At 43.6% G+C, this 16,746-nt stretch overlaps 1 protein-coding gene across 5 annotated transcripts; it reads left to right on the top strand.

Annotated features, from left to right (window-relative positions):
* The first annotated feature begins 1,205 nt into the window (after positions 1-1,205).
* On the top strand, positions 1,206-16,740 carry LOC121307836 (ankyrin repeat domain-containing protein SOWAHC-like). 5 transcript variants are annotated; one of them, XR_005948394.1, is made up of 11 exons: positions 1,207-1,470; positions 6,398-6,459; positions 6,809-7,135; positions 7,906-8,049; positions 10,183-10,239; positions 10,656-10,757; positions 11,330-11,341; positions 11,717-11,719; positions 12,067-12,651; positions 13,770-13,772; positions 16,244-16,330. XR_005948394.1 is itself a non-coding variant. In XM_041240124.1 (10 exons), exons 1-10 carry the CDS (start codon positions 1,347-1,349, stop codon positions 16,514-16,516), a joined length of 990 nt encoding a protein of 329 aa, XP_041096058.1. In that variant the 5' UTR covers positions 1,208-1,346; the 3' UTR covers positions 16,517-16,740. The 5 variants fall into 5 exon arrangements, 4 of the variants coding, with proteins under 4 accessions (XP_041096060.1, XP_041096059.1, XP_041096058.1 ...); XM_041240124.1 differs by lacking the exons at positions 11,717-11,719; positions 12,067-12,651; positions 13,770-13,772 and adding exons at positions 15,786-15,790; positions 16,445-16,740 and having other exon boundaries at positions 1,208-1,470; positions 11,330-11,342; positions 16,244-16,327; XM_041240126.1 differs by lacking the exons at positions 11,717-11,719; positions 12,067-12,651; positions 13,770-13,772 and adding an exon at positions 15,786-15,790 and having other exon boundaries at positions 1,206-1,470; positions 6,809-7,111; positions 11,330-11,342; positions 16,244-16,434.
* Positions 16,741-16,746: the final 6 nt, after the last annotated feature.

The raw sequence follows: 16,746 nt of genomic DNA, 5'->3' as shown, positions 1-16,746 counted from the left end.
AAGTTCTGGGGGGTAGAAAGGGTTAATCGTTCTCTCCATGACAGATGTCAAAAAGATCCCGAACAATTTGGATTAACACAAACACCCTTTCCAAATCCTGATTACAGAAGCACTTTCTCTTATTAAACAGCACGGGATCCCTGTGCTGAAGGGACAGGCTTTATGTATTTAAATCAGGTAGTCACCATTGTCTGCACAAACAATCCCGCTAAGCACCAGGGGCTGTCCATTACCCATGGCTTACATCACTTCTACTGGCATTTTCATCAATCAAAAATGATCATTTTTAAGGTTAGGTGATTGGATTTAGGACAGCCACAAAAAAAAAAAATACAAAACACGTGTTTACAAGCAATTGCAGTGAAAACAGTACTGCCCTGGAGGAGGCATATGGGAGGGATCAGAAGCAACAGCTGCATGTTATCATCAGCACGTGACTTGGGAATGGCTGCCATACACACTGAAAGACGGTGGCGTCAGCACTAGGCCTTGCTCAGTATGCTTCTATTCCACATCTCGTTTGTAGAATGTTGGCAATTTGCATTCTTCTGCAGACAGGCACTTGCATCAGCTTGCACAAGAGTGCCATGCAACCTGCAATGATTCAATTGTACGTAGAAAAGCATCAGACCGGGCACTGCTGACCAATTGCTGATTCAGCACACCAGATATCAACATTGCTATATACCTCTGCAGTATCCCAGAGTAAAAGCACAGCGAAGTGTAATAAAGCATGGGAATGCATGGGAAAGCATACAGTAGGTACGCATTGTAAAGACCAGACAGGTAGGAAAAAACTATGTTGAAAAACAAAAATACAAACCAAGTAAACTATGGTTAATGCAACCATGGGAAAACCTTGGGGAAAACTGCGCACATACAGTGAAAGAACTATTGGAAGGGCAGGCAGGGCACACAAACAGCCTACCAGAAGCCATAGTGTAGCATTTAAAGTTAGATTTTGAAATGTCACATTTTTCAATTTTTGTCAGTTTTCCGTTAAGAATATGGCAAGCTACAAGGCGGTATGTAATTCAATATGCAACGTAGCATTATTCAGCAGGTTCCATTCGACTTTATGAAGCAAAAGTAGTACATTCTATATGGTGATGCGAAAAATTAGACCATAGCGGTCCTGTACCTGCAAATTGTAAACGCCTTCCCCTTTAAGATGCAGCAGTGTGGTTTATCAGTCAGAGCGTGCGCAGTGACAGTTTGGGAGTGGGTCATGGTTTGAATTAAAGAGCTAATCAACTATAACCAGCAGACAGTAACAGTGGCGCTGTCAGATAGGTTTATTGATTTTGCCATTAGTAGTTCTTAAAAAAAGTAAATAACTAGTCACGATGGAGGAGCTGAGCGAAGAGGTGCTGCTGGAGTACATCTCGGCTGCTGGAGGCAGGGTGAAGAACTCGGATTTACTGAAGGATTTCAAACATTTTATTAATCATAGCGACAAAAATTTTCGTGGTGAGTATAATAATAATCATAAAGGTCATTCGGTTTATGTGAATAATTGCACTGTACACCAAGCTGTCCCTTTCAATGTTTATCAAGCCTGAAAAACAGTTAGTTGTTAGTTAGTTAGTTGTGATGATGACAATTAAAAAGTTTAGACTATGAGACAGCTTTCTCGACATCAGGTAACTAAAAGCGTCAATTCGCTCGTGGATACTATTGTCATTTAAGAATGATACAGCAGGTTGGGTAAACAGTGCAAATGTATAGAATTAAAAAAAAAACTCTTTAAAGCGAGTTAGTGCGGGGAAAAAAACTAGTTTCTGCAAACGTAAACAACATCTGGTTTGTGTTAAAAAATACGCGCTCTGCTGGTTTGTCTCCGTGCAGTACACCAAGCGAGTTTCTTACGCAACTAAAGTGAAGCTAACATGGTGTGTGCTGTGTGGTATCCAACACATTCGGACCAGACAAACTGGACAGAAATATTATAACACCAGGCTGTTACATAACCCACAATGTCTGCTGGTAACTGGTAGCTTTATATATTAGCTTCAGTTACCCTCGGATTAAACGCGCAGCAGCAATGGAATTATCAGGAAGCATAATGAATTACACAGTGTAACACATTTTTTTTTTCCCCAGGGTAGTAAGTGTTATTTCCTAATTGCTTATGCCTCAAAAGTAAAGAATGACTATTATTCCCCACAAACTTTGCTTTTGTGACCAGGACAGTGATATTTTGAAATTTATCTATTTTCCAGAACATTCCAGATAGATTCAGTGCTGAGTAAACGTGGAGTAACTTTTAGAACTTTCCAGTAATATAAATAGTAGTATAAATACAGGGGCCTTAAGCCCACCAGTTCAGTTTAGTTCCAGCTGCCTAAGTGGATACATATCTGCATTTTTCTGAGATGGCATCAAAAGGCTGCAATGGTGGCATTCCTGATGGGTCTCCAAGGCGGTTTTTTACCAAGTTTCCCTGCTGTCTTTGCCTTTGGGACAGCAGGGACACCAAGGCGCACTACCACAGGCGGGACTGGCCACAGCAGACCGAGTTCTCTGTGGGGAGGAACAACGTCAAGTGGGAGCCACTGGTGGACCCCCGGAAGGTGCTGATGCCACCACTGCACATCAAATTGGGCCTTATGAAACAATTTGTCAGAGCTCTAGATAAGGAGTCGGCAGCCTTCAAGTACCTTCAAGACTTCTTCCCTAAGCTGTCTGAGGCAAAGGTCAAAGCCGGTGTCTTTGTCGGACCACAGATAAAGAAGATCCTGGAGTGCAATGAATTCCCCAAGAAGCTCACTAGTAAGGAGAAAGCGGCTTGGAACAGCTTTGTTGCAGTGGTTCTGTGCTTCCTGGGCAACCACAGGGCCGAAAACTATGTGGAGCTGGTTGAGACTCTGGTGAAGAACTACGGCACAATAGGCTGTAGGATGTCCCTCAAAGTCCATATCCTTGATGCTCATCTTGATAAATTCAAGGAGAACATGGGAGCGTACTCGGAGGAGCAAGGCAAGCGCTTCCACCAGGATATACTGGACTTTGAACGCTGCTACCAAGGACAGTATAACGAGAACATGATGGGAGACTACATTTGGGGGCTGATTCGTGAAAGTGATTTACAGTATAATCGTAAATCCCGAAAAACTACTCACTTCTAAATCTTTTGTAGTCATTTTTGTATTACTTTATTATAAATACATGTTAATTTGGATTCATATGTTGTTTTTTTTCTGACTTTATGTGAACGAAAAGACCGTTTTCTCATTGGAAATAGGTAAATTTCAAAATATCACTGTCCTGGTCACAAAAGCAAAGTTTGTGGGGAATAATAGCCATTTTCTATACTTTTGAGGCATAAGCAATTAGGAAATAATACTTACTACCCAGGAACAAAAATTGTGTTACATAGTGTTATCAGCAAATAACAGTGAAACCCAGATGCATTGAATAGGCTGCTGTAGCTCAGTGATACCCACAAAGTTGCAATGTGTGAGAGCTAAGTTTAGCAACTTCTTGTGCGGTTCCTGATGCTTTCAATAAGTTTAGGCTTGTGTTTAAACAACAGGCTGCACTTAAAAAAGTTTACAGTAGTTAAAGGATAGCAAAGTGTAATAAAGCATAGGCAAGCATTGTGAAGCACACTGAGGTACGGTAAAACCTATTAACAAATTCGTAAAACCGTGGTAAACTATGGGAGATGTAGAAAGCCTGGGAAAAAGCCGAGGGGAAACTATTTACTCTGCAAATGTGGTGATTTATAAGTGTGCACACCTCTCTTGGACCGTGAGTGTGTGTCATGTTACCTGGGCAGCGATCAAGCGAGGGATACAGAGAATAGGGGCCATGCTAATATCGACCAGGACCCCTGACAGGCAAGCAGATACCTTTCCTGCAGGATAGGCCTTTGGGAAAGGATGTTTCAAGTCTTACCAAAACTAGTGAGAGTTGCCAATTGAGTGGAACTTGAATTTTATTTTCTGAGCTGTCGACAAGCACCAAGAAGATAAGGATTTTTCCACCTTTTGAATGCAACAGTGAAGTTTTTCAGCCCTGCGCACTGCACCAAATATCCAATGCAAAAGTGCACAGATATGGCAGACAGTTTTGCATCCTTGCGTAAAAATCTATAGATATGCAAGTGTGTACTTGCAGCTGCAATATAGAATTCCTTCTTATTTGCGCCAGGATTCCTGCTGAAGAAAAGTGATCTGATCATGCTGGGGTGACAAGGTTGTTGGCTTTCGTCCTTGAACAGGAAAGAGCTGTGATTATCTGTCTTTGTATCACAGATCCGCAGATGGGTTTGCAGCCTGGTCTGTTGCTGGGCGGGGCTGATATTTCTCCTACTAGGGGTTTTTGAACTGCTGTGATTTAGACAACCCATTTCATGTCTATACCCAACTTGCTGTACATCATTTAAGTGCACCCCTTGTCGTTCTAAGCCACCTGCTGGGCACTTAACAAATTGCAGCTCTGCTGTTGAATACAGAATTCCTCTGCTTGGGACTCAGTGCCTATCAGGCTGCTGTTTTTAGGTTTCAAGTAAAACCTCGTTCTCATTTGCTGCAGAATGTGGAAGCTGTGACCTGGCCACAGGAATCTCCAGTCACATCTAGCAGGGCTGTCCACTGCATTACCTCAGGAAGGATGTGCTTGTAAAGAATACTGCCGGGCTGGGAAGGGGTGCTTTCAGTAGGCAGGTTGACTCGGGGTCCTGGTGCAAGTCCAAAGGGTAGCGATGTCTGACTTGTTTGGAAAGCGGTCACTATGGGGACCAGCGTGACAGCCACTGTTCTGCAGTTTAAACATTGAGCAAAGTCAGCAGAATTCCTTTCCTACAGAAACTATACTATCGAGTGCAGTGCTTAGGAGGGACTGGGGTACAACACTTTGCAGGTCGAATTCTTCCACGGTTTCTTTTGCTCTTATTTTCTTGTCTCCCAGAACACTTGGTCCCTCTGCTTGTGACCTTGCAGGGGAATGGCAGGCGGTACAGTAGATGGGTTTTGTTTTGTTGTAGTCAGGGATGTTAGAAACACTCTAATGGCAACGATTCAAACATTCTCACGCACCAGTCTGACATCAGCGTCCTGCACAAACACACACAGCTGTTTGTGTTGCTGTCTTGACCGATCCCCTTGTTTAAAAAAAAAAAAAACAATCTCCTGTGACCGAAATCCCTCCTGGTTTAAAAATACATCAATAAAAATACCAAACTGTTCTTTGCATACCAACAAGCTTACCAGTCTCTAAACACACAGTATTCTCTGGAGAGGACAATGCAGTAAGTGGATCTTGATATTCTGTGGCCAGTTTCCTGAGCATTTCCTATTTTTATACATCTGTGTTTGGTCCTGCAGGGGACAGATTAGCACAGAGACAGACACACACACAAACACACAGAGACAGACGCACACCCGCACACACACATCTCTTCTAAATTACTTGCAGAATCAGGTCCAGGAGAAAAGCACTTTCTGTTTATTCAGTCTGTGCTGGTGAGGAATGCATGACGTTTTCTCTGCTGTTTTTGGGTTGAGAAGACTGTGGGCTGTAGAGTCTTTGAGTCTGGAGTAATAAAATAATCTGAATTGGAGCTACAGAGATTGTTAAAAATATCATAGCAATCCACAGCTTTATTAATATAAAAATGTACCTATGTGGTTAAATACAGATTTTCATAGCTTGCCCATGTTTTGCTGACTGCTTGTCCTCGAGAGTCTGCAATGTCCCAGCGCTCTGCTTCTGCATGTGTTTTTATTAAAGGGGATGTTCTAAACGTAGCAGAGGTCATTGAATTGCCACCGTGCTGAATGGCATAGTTCATGTTGTGCAGTATGTTTTTCCACTTTGTAAGGATGCAGTGCTGCGGACGCAGATCTGAATTACAGTAATGGCTCAGCAAGTCTGCCCCGGGATGAGCACCAGTACAGTTTGTTCAGTTCCCAGAGAGGAAATGAAAAGAGAGTTCCACTTCAGGGGGTCTGTGAGAGTTTGCTTCCTGTGGATGTGAGGACTGGTTTCCTTGTTGTCGTGCTGCCAGGCGCTTTGTTTGTGTTACCCCAAGCTGCGTGCCTCCCGATGAGGCTGCTGCTGGGAAACGGCAGGGGACTTTACTAATCAGATTTCACCAAGAGAAGCTGCGCACTGGCTGGAGTTTGTGTGGACCAGAAAAAGCATGTTTATCAGGGATGGCAGTAAGACTCCATTTGCATTGCAGTTTCACTCATTCCGGGTTTTATTGCGAGCTTGATTAGCCACAGTGTATAGGTAACCAGCTCAGGTGTCTCTTTATTTAATTCCAAACAAAACCAGGAATGGATCAAACCGCTATGCAATGGGACTTATTTCCATCCCTGGTTTATGCCTGGGTCCATGGGCCCTTTGAACTGTATGTTTATATATGCTTTTGAATTTTTCTCCACAGCCAAACACAGAGAGGACTTTAAACAGATCATCGATAAAATTGCTCTGGTGAAAACCGACAATGTAAGTATGATGTAAGGTGCTGGTATTGAATGTTTTGCCATTTTGTTTACTATTGGTGGTTCAACAGTAGGGGGCAGTATAACAAGCTTTTACACCCTTTATTTTTATTAACAATCTGTCAATTTCTTTCTGTTGTTGCATCTTTATAACATCAAAAAGAACAATACTCCTACATCTTAAGTTTAGTTATGTTTTGGCACGTGAACCTGCATTTTGGCTCCAAGCTCCAAGGGGGATCTAACCCACATTCTTCTGGACCAGTCATTTTCGTACAGCACACAGCATGTTTTTGACAGAGCATTAAGTACCCTGTTCGCTGTGCTGATTGTGTGTCTTTGGTTTGTTTCAGGGGGAGAAATTTCTTACTCTGAAGAAGAAATACAAGCAGCTGCTGCCAGAGAGAGAGAGGGAGCCCGCGGGTGATGGGAAGCGGGCCAGCGTGCCGAGACAGGGAGGGATGGTGATGTGGGAGGGAGGGGAGGTTTCCACTGGGCTCAGTCCCCAGGTTCAGCCCAGCCTCGAACCCTCAACCCCTACAGAAACCACACAGGACCTTAAAACGAACAGCCCTGACAGCAGGGACAAGGGGAGAAGTGCTGCGCAGAACAGAGCTGTGTGTTCCTGGGCTGGAGGTCCTGCAATTACAGTGACGGTGTGTTCGGATCCTCCCCCACAGGTCTGTGAGATTTGGGAGACTGTTTTCTTTCAAAGTTCCAGTGCATCCTGGCAGAGGATTGTAATTTAAAGACGTTGTTTAAGGGTGGTAGGGATCCTATGTCAGACAGAGGTGGTGTTTAACTCTGGCGTGAAATCTGTTCTCTGTGGCAAAAGAACCAAACTGTGTCCCATCCCGCCCTGCACCGCCCCCCCACCCCGGTTTTAAAGGTGCATCTCAGTAGCATGCTTGTCACTTAAGTGTAGGAAAACCGTAGCAGCAGATTGTTGTGATGTGGTTGTGGTTGTATTTTACTTTCACACTTTGTCACTCAAGCAGTCAAGCCTACACGTTCAATTCACACTCCCTTGAGACTCGCTTCCTTCACACTTCACACACAGGCTTGCTTTTTCCATTTTGTTGCATTCATGTCAAATCATCTTCTTGCTGTCTTGCTCTTAAACACTGCTGCTCAGAACTGCACAGTTGCTTCCATACGGGGGAATGGGCAGGCATGCTTTCTATTCATAATGCGCTGGAATTGCTGAAGCCTGCTTATAAACACCATCTTCTATAGACCAGTGGTCTCTTACGCCCAGTCGATTTTAATAAGAAAAAGTGTGCTGGCATGTTTCACACAACTCTTCTATCCCAGAATGCTTTTATGACGCTGAGTGTCCAGTTACTTCACTGCTGGTTCCCCTGTATGCTGGCGTGCAGTTCAGAAGCACTGCAGTGATGTCTGCTACCCGCGCAGTGTTTGACATTTTTGTTTTTCTCTGCTGTTAAAGGATCTGAACCCCAGCGTGGTCCAGGAGGAGCAGAGCCCCCAGCAGGGTCCCCAAGAGGAGGAGCAGCCTGAAAGCCCCAGACAGGCTGCACGCGCCTGTGCCAGCGCCCCCCAGGTAGAGGACGAGCCGGACGCTGTGTCCAAGGTAAGAGCCCACGACTGGGGAGCATGCATTCCCTTTTCAAATCCCGTTTCAAATGTACGATTCGCTGAGCATTTTATTATGAAGCTGCGCAGCGCTGATGTGGCAGAGACTGCGTGCACAACAGTGCGTGTGTGGAACAGATTCTGAGAAAATATTGAATACAAACCACTACACACCCTACTGGATCAACATTGCAGCTGGCCTCTGTTTGACCTGCGTATCCTTGACAATGGTTAAATGTTTATGATAAATTGTAAATGTTTAACACTTGGAACATGTTTCGACCTATAAACTCAGACTAATGTATTACCATTCCTATCCGCGAGTGGCATGGCTTAGTTCAGACGCTTGTAACATACTGGTGTCTCTGTAGCTGACTGGCTTCAGAAGACCGGAATGGAGTTTAAGCATTTCTTAAACACTGCAGTATTTCAACAAACCACAAGATGGCGTACAAGAAACACCATCCTTGAAGGCTTGTGTCTGTGTCTGAAGGTTGCAAATGAATCTTCCAGATGTTTAAGAGACATCCACCAGACGGCTGTACTGTAGAGATTGGCAGTTTGGTTCACAGAGCGCGTTAATTATGCAGAGCAGCGGGTAACTGTGTGGCGTGAGGAAGAGGAGCTGGGTGTTATTGGATCTGTATTTCCATGCAAACAAGTATACAAGCAAAGTACATGCATACATGTATTGATACTGAGTAACAAAGAAATATGACAGAGGCCTGTCTGAGGTACAGACAGACAATATTTCAATGCTGCATAACCCTGAGTGATGAAAGTTAAGCAGCTTACAGCCATTAATAAATTGGGTTGGGTTAGTACAATTCATTTTCCCTGACGTTTGTGTCTGTGATGATAAGTAAGAGTGAGCTAAGAATGAAATCATTTAATGCATGCGAGGAGGCAGTTTTTACAGCAGAGGGATAGAGCAGAGCAGATTTCTGAAATGCAGCTTCCAGCACTGAAATGACAAGGCAAGACCCTTTTAATAAAGAGGGGCTCCAGCATCGACTCCCCGAGGAACCATTTCTAGGATTTGCAACAACTTGGAGAACAAAATATTGTGAAACATGAAGTAACATAACCCACTGCTCCCCTCGGTAACCTCATGGGAAGAAGCTGCAGTGTTTAAGGTTGGCTTTCTCCCAGCGTTTGCTTTCTCAAAGGCCAAAAAATGCACTTTCTAAACACTTTGCATATTGTGATAACATCCCTCCTGGATCCGCTCGCCATTAACCCTAAATGTTTTGAATCGGGTCGAGTGACGCCCTTGAAGGAGCGCCACAGTCCTTGTGGCTGTAAAAATCACATTAGTCTATAGCCCCTGTAAACCTGAATTGGTTGTTTTGTCTACTTTGAATTAGCTATATAAATCTTTCAGGCCTTTGATTACATGGGTATAAGACCTTCCTTCAGTGCATCTCGTTAAAGTGAAAGGAACATGCGTTTGAGTGTGATGAGCTCGATCAGAGAACGCTTTGCAGTCGGCAGGTTTCACTTAGAGTTTTAAGAGCTGCTTTCTCTTTGTGGTTAAACTGGCCTCTCTAACGAATGACTTAAATGCAGGAAAAAAAAGATAACTGAGAGGGATATCTGAGTTCAGTGAAACGGAACTAGCGTCCAGCAAATTGTTCAGCGTTTCAGGCAATTATCATTTCTCTGCAATTGGCTGCAATTTGGCATAATGTGTGACTGTTAAGGTTTGTGTTGGTAATTGCAGTGTTTAAACTGATCAGGCTGGGATGGGACACTTTGCACAGACCTCCTGCGGGGCACAAAGGCATGGGAAATAGCTGGGTTTGTTTGGTTTCTTTAAATAATTGTACTTTTTAAATGAAGTACTTTTTCTTTCTTTTTTTAAAAGTTAGAAACGTTACTGGCTGTAGAAGCAAAGCTGGAGTCTTGTGTTACCTGGTGTGTAGATGGACTGCAATGTAAAAAGCTGAGACTATTGGAATTACATTTGGGTAATCAAACTGCGTATATATATTTATATATATAATTTATAAAGTGTATATATATAAATATATACAAATTAGTCGTGTCTGAGTTGTTTGCTCATACTGTCTTCACAAGAAAACTCGACCCCTTTTCTAATGCATTGTGTTCTCATTCTATGGTTAATCAGTCCGAGTCTGAACAGGATGAAGACGGCACTGGCAGTATGGGATCCTCTGCGATTGCTGTAAGCCCTTCTTGTCTTTTCTGTATTGGGGGTGCGCATGCATGCATGCATGCATGCAGTGCAATGATATAGGGACTTTCACTTCCACACACACACTCCCTCACACTCGCACACGCCCTCAGAATGCACGAGCGCACACACACAAACACATGCCCTCAGAATGCACGCACACACACACAACCTTAGAATGCATGCGCACATACACACACACACAACCTCAGAATGCACACACACACATAATGGATCTGAAAATCTCACAACAAACTTTAGAAGTAGTCCTGTAATGAATGCATTTGAAAGTAGAGTTGGGGCTATTGAATGTAGTGCTGATCTGACAGACTCGTAAGGTGCTCTGTCTGCAGCAGTGCATTCGGCTTGGAGGAGAGACACACATTGTTCTCTCTCTCCCTCCATAGCTGGACCCACTGGAGAAGGAGTGGATGCACTCTGCAGCCTGTGGGAGACTTCCGGTTCTCAACCATCTCCTCCAGCAGGACCCCACCCTGGTATATAAGAAGGTAGTGCAAAATGAAGAATGTTGTCAGGACTGTAAACAAACGTTTGGGGAAGAAGGACAAGGTGATCGGTGAGGGTTACAAATGAAAAGCCTTCCTACGTAAGACATGCTGTCTGGAGGCTTGTCCAGGGGAGGCACTCCAGCATGGCGTGCAGGGGGAGTCCAGCGATCAGCAGCTTGGCAGTTCGAATCCTGGCCGATCTGAGTTTCCGTTCAGGCATAGACTTCCCTGGCCTTTGCCACCAGAGGCTTGGTAAAACCCATTGCTGAAAAGAGGGGATGACTTGACCACAAAATAGAGAGAAAGAAAATAAATATCTAAAACAAGGTGGAGACAAGACATGTGGTCATTTTGTAGTTTCCCGTTTTGCCTTTTTAAAGAGTCACAGATCAACCCATAGAAAGCTTCACGTGTCAATGTTATCCACTGTGGTGGAATAATGCCACCAGCGATAGTTCTTGAGAATCACCCTTGTGATGAAATTTTCAGCTTGGTAAAGTTATACTTTGTGTTAATAGCTGTCGGTGGAATAATTCTTCTTTGTTCTGTTTTGTTTTATCTCTTCAAATCAGGACTTCACATCTGTAAGTATATTCCTTTTTTTGTAATGCTTTTTTTCCCCCATGTAGAATGGATGCTAGCCAGGCTGATTAGTGATTCCATTGTTTAATTGTATGGTGTTTATTATTATTATGTGTCCAATCCCACAATTTGCTGAGGTCACATTTGATCATTGCTGAGTGTGTTCAGTCTATCCATGTGCAGGTATTGTAAGTAACAGACAGTATGTAATAACCCAAGCTTGGCAGTTGCGGTGACTTCATAGTATTCTGTTCTGTGTAGTGTTGTGTGTGTGCGCTATATCCAGAGCCAGTAATGTAACCAGTCTAATTCTTTCTTTTGTTTTCTTTGGGGCGCTCTGCTGTTATTCCTGCCTGTGCTTCTGTCTTCTCTCCCAGGGGGTAAGTTACTTCAACGTTATTAAGAGCCTGTGCTTTTAACTGCCTCAGTATTTTGACTGTTTAGATAATTACATGTGCATTAATTGCACATAATGCCATTTCTGGCTTCTGCGTTTATTGGACAATTGTATGCCAAGTGGCACAGCTCCTGCTGGTTGTACAGACTATGTCTTGTTCACTCCAGTAAGATTTTTACATTCAGATTGCAAAAACCTGGCAAGAATCCAGAGAACCACAATTTAAGTATGTGCCCCCAGTTGTGTTGATATCAGCAATAAGGCCCTATATATCCAAGAGTGGAACATTAATCAGGACTTGTAATTAAAAAGTTTGCTTTTTTCTTTTAGCATTGTTGCGTATCTCGCCTGCCTTATTCTCATCACTTCTACAGCTTTGCCTGTACATTTTCATCACCTGATGCATCCAAAGCTTGCAAATGCAGCTCTGATCACGAGACTCCAAGGGAGGCAAAATCAGTCCAATAAAAAGCCTGTCCAGGAAGCAAGTTCAGCAGCACAGATGAAACAGTGCTAGTCCTGCCTGCGTGAAGAATGACGTTTACGGGAAGACTGCTTCTAAGGGGGAGATTGACACTGAGCTGATGCCCACATGCTTTCTTGCTTTCGAGAAGCTGATTTTAATTCTGCTGGTCGACCTGAACTTAAATCCTCAGAGCCGTGCTTCAGACCACCTTCTGAGGACCCCCAGGAAAACCCCACTGTCTCCACTCTGACAAGATACATGGCCTCCATTCAAGGGGCAGGGATTATAGGATTCCTGGAGTGCGACAAAGGCCCGAATGGCTCATTAAAATAATCTGAAAGTAATGGAGGAGGCAGGATTGATTGAAGAGCGATGGGCGCTCAGTCCCGGGGAAGGGGTTTAATCCGCTTCACGCTCTTTGATGGGATGCACTGGAATCCTTTGCTGCTGTACGTAGCAATGTTGTGTGCTCGTTGTTGCTGAAGTAAAGCTGACGTTTCTTCCGTGACCTGGGTTCACAAGGGTTAACGTTGCCGTTGTCATCAGACTGGATTGTTTGCATTGGCAGCTCAATTGAGGGGCAATCACATGAGCGTTAAACAATTGTGTCTTATTAAATTACATCCACTTAGTGGAGACGAGTAGCTGGGAAGGGACACGCCTTGACAGCCTCTTCTCATTCCTCTCTTGTGCTAAGGGCTCTGACAGCCTCTTTCTCATTCCCTAACTCTCTTGTGCTAAGGGCTCTGACAGCCTCTTCTCATTCCTTAACTCTCTTCTGCTAAGGGCTCTGACAGCCTCTTCTCATTCCCTAACTCTCTTGTGCTAAGGGCTCTGACAGCCTCTTCTCATTCCTTAACTCTCTTCTGCTAAGGGCTCTGACAGCCTCTTCTCATTCCCTAACTCTCTTGTGCTAAGGGCTCTGACAGCCTCTTCTCATTCCTTAACTCTCTTGTGCTAAGGGCTCTAACAGCCTCTTCTCATTCCTCTCTCCTGTTATGTTTGGATCAAGGCCTGCTGCCACAATGGCAGTGTTAAATGCAGGCAGATTGCAGTTCGTTTTGCTGCCCTCGTTTGGGTGATGATGATGATGATGATGATGATGATATATATATATATATATATATATATATATATATATATATATATATATATATATATATATATATATATATATATATTTTTTTTTTTTACATGTATTTTATTCTACAGAGAAAAACAACACAATTTATGCTAAAATTACAGTTCAAGGGTTAAAATGAGACTACCCAATGGAAACCAGATGGGGTTATTGATAGCCTGTCCCTGTGAAAGTATGAGGTTGAGTGACAGTTCTAGCATTCAGAATGGTACTTCCAATAATGTTGTCTTGTGGGTCCAGTAGGCATGGCGTGTAATACTTTCCATAAGAAGTGTTAATCAGTTGTCCTATTTATAAAGATTTCTCGTAACACAATGTATATGTATGTATGTGTTAATTAACTCCTTTGTATTTTCTTTATTTCTGTGTTTTTTTTTTTTAACATGTTCCACCTCCCCCTTCAAACGTGTTGCCGACCTGCTGTAGTTTGTAAGTATGCTGCTTCTTTCTTTACACTGAGGTGCAGAATTATCAAGTGCTTCATTGCACTGTTTATATCAAGAAAAGGGTTTACTTGAGACCAAGATACATTACACCCGCGCACTGTCCCCTTCCAAACACTTTATAAAGTGAGTGTGCTGCAGCAACAGCAGCTTAACACATGAGGATCAGGCCAGCGGGCTTCACACTACTCCTGTCTGTGCTGCTTTTTCATGTTTTCCACATCGAGGTTGAGGGTGATAAAGTAGCAGGATATTCAACAGGGTTTATTTCCAGTGAATCCAGTACCTGCACTGTGTTTTCTAACCCAGACAGCACACACAGGAATATCAGTGACACCTGAAGTACTTAAACAGTTAGACCAAGCACAGAATGGATTAGCAGGGATTGTTGACCAGTCCGTGTCAGGGTGAGCCCTTCTCTTGGGGAGCTCCAAGGGGATAGGGTTACTGGTTGCTTGGTTGTTTTATTATGTCTCGGAGTGTGGCTGTATTGATTATTGATGTATCATGACAGTTATTAGGCATTGTAATGAACGTGCACATTGCAGTCGCTTGGCTTGGGATGTGTCTGCTTGTGCTGAGTCTCATCTACCCAGTGTAGAGTGCTCTGTAAACCATGTGGAACACAGTGATGGAAAACATTGGCCCCTAGTGGGCGCTGTTGAAGCCCGTGCATTGCATGTAGTTGATTGATTAACCATGATCAACTTAAAAGCGTGTGCTTTGAGTCCTGCGCTCATTCATTCTGAATTCTATCACTCAGTGATGAGCACTTCCACTTAAAGTGTGATGGGGGCTTCAGGGCTTTTTTGTTCTAGTTGCACGCTGAGTATTTTTCACAGAATGTCTGGGTCTTGCTTGTTTGAAAATTTCTGCTGTCTTTATCTATATTTTAACTTGCCACCACTGAACTCAGAACCTACAGAAAACAAAGGCGTTGTTGTAGCGCTTGTCTGAGTGAGGAGCATCCTGATTGTACTGATCAATCAATCAATCAATCATTGAGTTAATCAGTCATTCAGTATTGAGAGCCAGACGCATGACAAATACAAACCTGTGACTATACACGCAGAGACCCTCGTGAGAGCTTGGCACAGGGATCCATTATTGTGATCAGTAAGGAAACCTCACTCTCTCTCTTGCTTTATTAGCACAATTGGTCCCACTGTTTCTCATTAATAATCAGTGTAATGGTTGAAAAGAGAAGTGTACAGTAGACAAACGTCCCTCCTTTCAAAAATACTACATCCAAATCTTTAAACAAGCAAAGGAAATCTTTTACTACTTCATATCAAGTCCGGTTGCAGCATCTAGCTGAATATTTACTTAGAAAGTCCCAACAGCTAGCCCAAGAAACTTGCCGTGGAGTGAGAGTAGCAGGGAAACTTTTTAAACAGATGCTTTTCTGAACAGTAAAAGTTGTTTTGTAAAACTATTTTTGGGGAATGAGAATTTCCCACCTTAGTTTTTGAGCAGTTACTTTATTTGTGAAGGGCAAATTTGTAATGTATTTACCTAAAAAGATAAAAGACACAGACATGCATGTACACACACACACACACACACACACACACACACACACACACACACACAGTCTCCTAACTGTGTCGTCTTGTTAATCCTGACACATTTCCAGTGCTGTCAGTGCTGCACATGAAAAGCCATGTTGAGTAATGATTTCAAAGGAGAAAGTTAGCTTAGATAGCAAATCTAGAGTAATTGCAACAAGTCTATAAACAGAAAGAGAGGCATTGGTGAAACTCACTAATCACGCATGCAGTTATACAGGGAACACTTAGTATAATTTTGGACATCGTTTTTGTTGTAAATATGAGGCTTGTTAATTGCGCTGGGTGCTCTGAGCGCCGGGCAGGGAGACAGGACTGATGCTTTTGGGGCTGATGGGTTGGGCGGGTTAGGCATCTGAGGGTCACACCAACATCATCAATCATGCGGCCTCTGACAGCCGTTCACACCCTGCCCTGCTGTGGGCACGCTCGGTTTGTTGTTTTGTAATTAGCCCCGTTAAATCACAGGAAACGTCACTCAGCCTTTTACACAGCTGGCCAGGGCTGTCAGGGAGCCAATCACAGAGCAGCGCTGTGGTTTGATTGACTGCAGTAACAACAAAGAGCATCTGGTGAAGCACACTGCGCACAGGCTGCAGCATTGGAAAGGGCAGGGGGGGCGGGGGGCTTTTCATCAGCGGAAAGATTCCTTTCTGTGCCAGTACAGGTGCACAGGGTGGAATCTAGTTACTGTGGCTTCCAGTGGAAAGGTTTCAAATGTAACGGAGGAGTGTTGCAAAGTTGGGTCTGTCTGTGTTGTGTAGGAAGCGCAAAAGGAAGTGGTCATGCTTTGTGTGTGGTGATTGGTGGGAAACGTTCATGTTCTGTTCTGTGTGCAGTTAGGAGTCTGAAATCGATTTTTTTTTTTTCCTTTCCCCTTTTTAAAAAGACAGCGTTGCACTGGGCAGCCAAGCATGGTAAAGAAGACATGGCCACCATGCTGGTGGATGCAGGGCTGGATATCAATACCAGGGCAGTGAGTATCAGAGTGCTTATACTAGCTCAGAGAGGGGTGAGGGTGTTAATACCAGTCAGAGAGGGGTGAGGGTGGTAATACCAGTCAGAGAGGGGTGAGGGTGTTAATACCAAGGCAGTGAGTATCAGAGTGCTTATACTAGCTCAGAGAGGGGTGAGGGTGTTAATACCAGTCAGAGAGGGGTGAGGGTGTTAATATCAGGGTGCTAATGCCAGGTCAGAGAGCTTCAGTGACACATACGCAGATGACACAACTGTCATACACAAGCATAACAATATGTTGTTGTTCTTTTGTTTGTTTTTTTGCATGTTTCTGTCATGGTGGATTTCAACAGCATGTAAGTTTCCTTTGGTTATGTATTTCTACTTCATAGTATTACCTTCCAGTCCTGTTTTACTTGAAATAGGATGCAGATA

The sequence above is a fragment of the Polyodon spathula genome, chromosome 59 (assembly GCF_017654505.1).
Source record: "Polyodon spathula isolate WHYD16114869_AA chromosome 59, ASM1765450v1, whole genome shotgun sequence".
Taxonomy (NCBI): Eukaryota; Metazoa; Chordata; class Actinopteri; order Acipenseriformes; family Polyodontidae; genus Polyodon; species Polyodon spathula.
The sequence above is the reverse complement of the archived record's forward strand: the minus strand, read 5'-3'. Positions and strand labels throughout refer to the sequence as shown.

Bases quoted from the DNA above. Each gene is read 5' to 3' on its own strand.
- LOC121307836 (XM_041240124.1), top strand. From the start codon at position 1,347: ATGGAGGAGCTGAGCGAAGAGGTGCTGCTGGAGTACATCTCGGCTGCT. The intron at 6,460-6,808 runs GTAAGTATGATG...GGTTTGTTTCAG, and splicing joins CTCTGGTGAAAACCGACAAT to GGGGAGAAATTTCTTACTCT. The intron at 7,136-7,905 runs GTCTGTGAGATT...CTGCTGTTAAAG, and splicing joins GTTCGGATCCTCCCCCACAG to GATCTGAACCCCAGCGTGGT.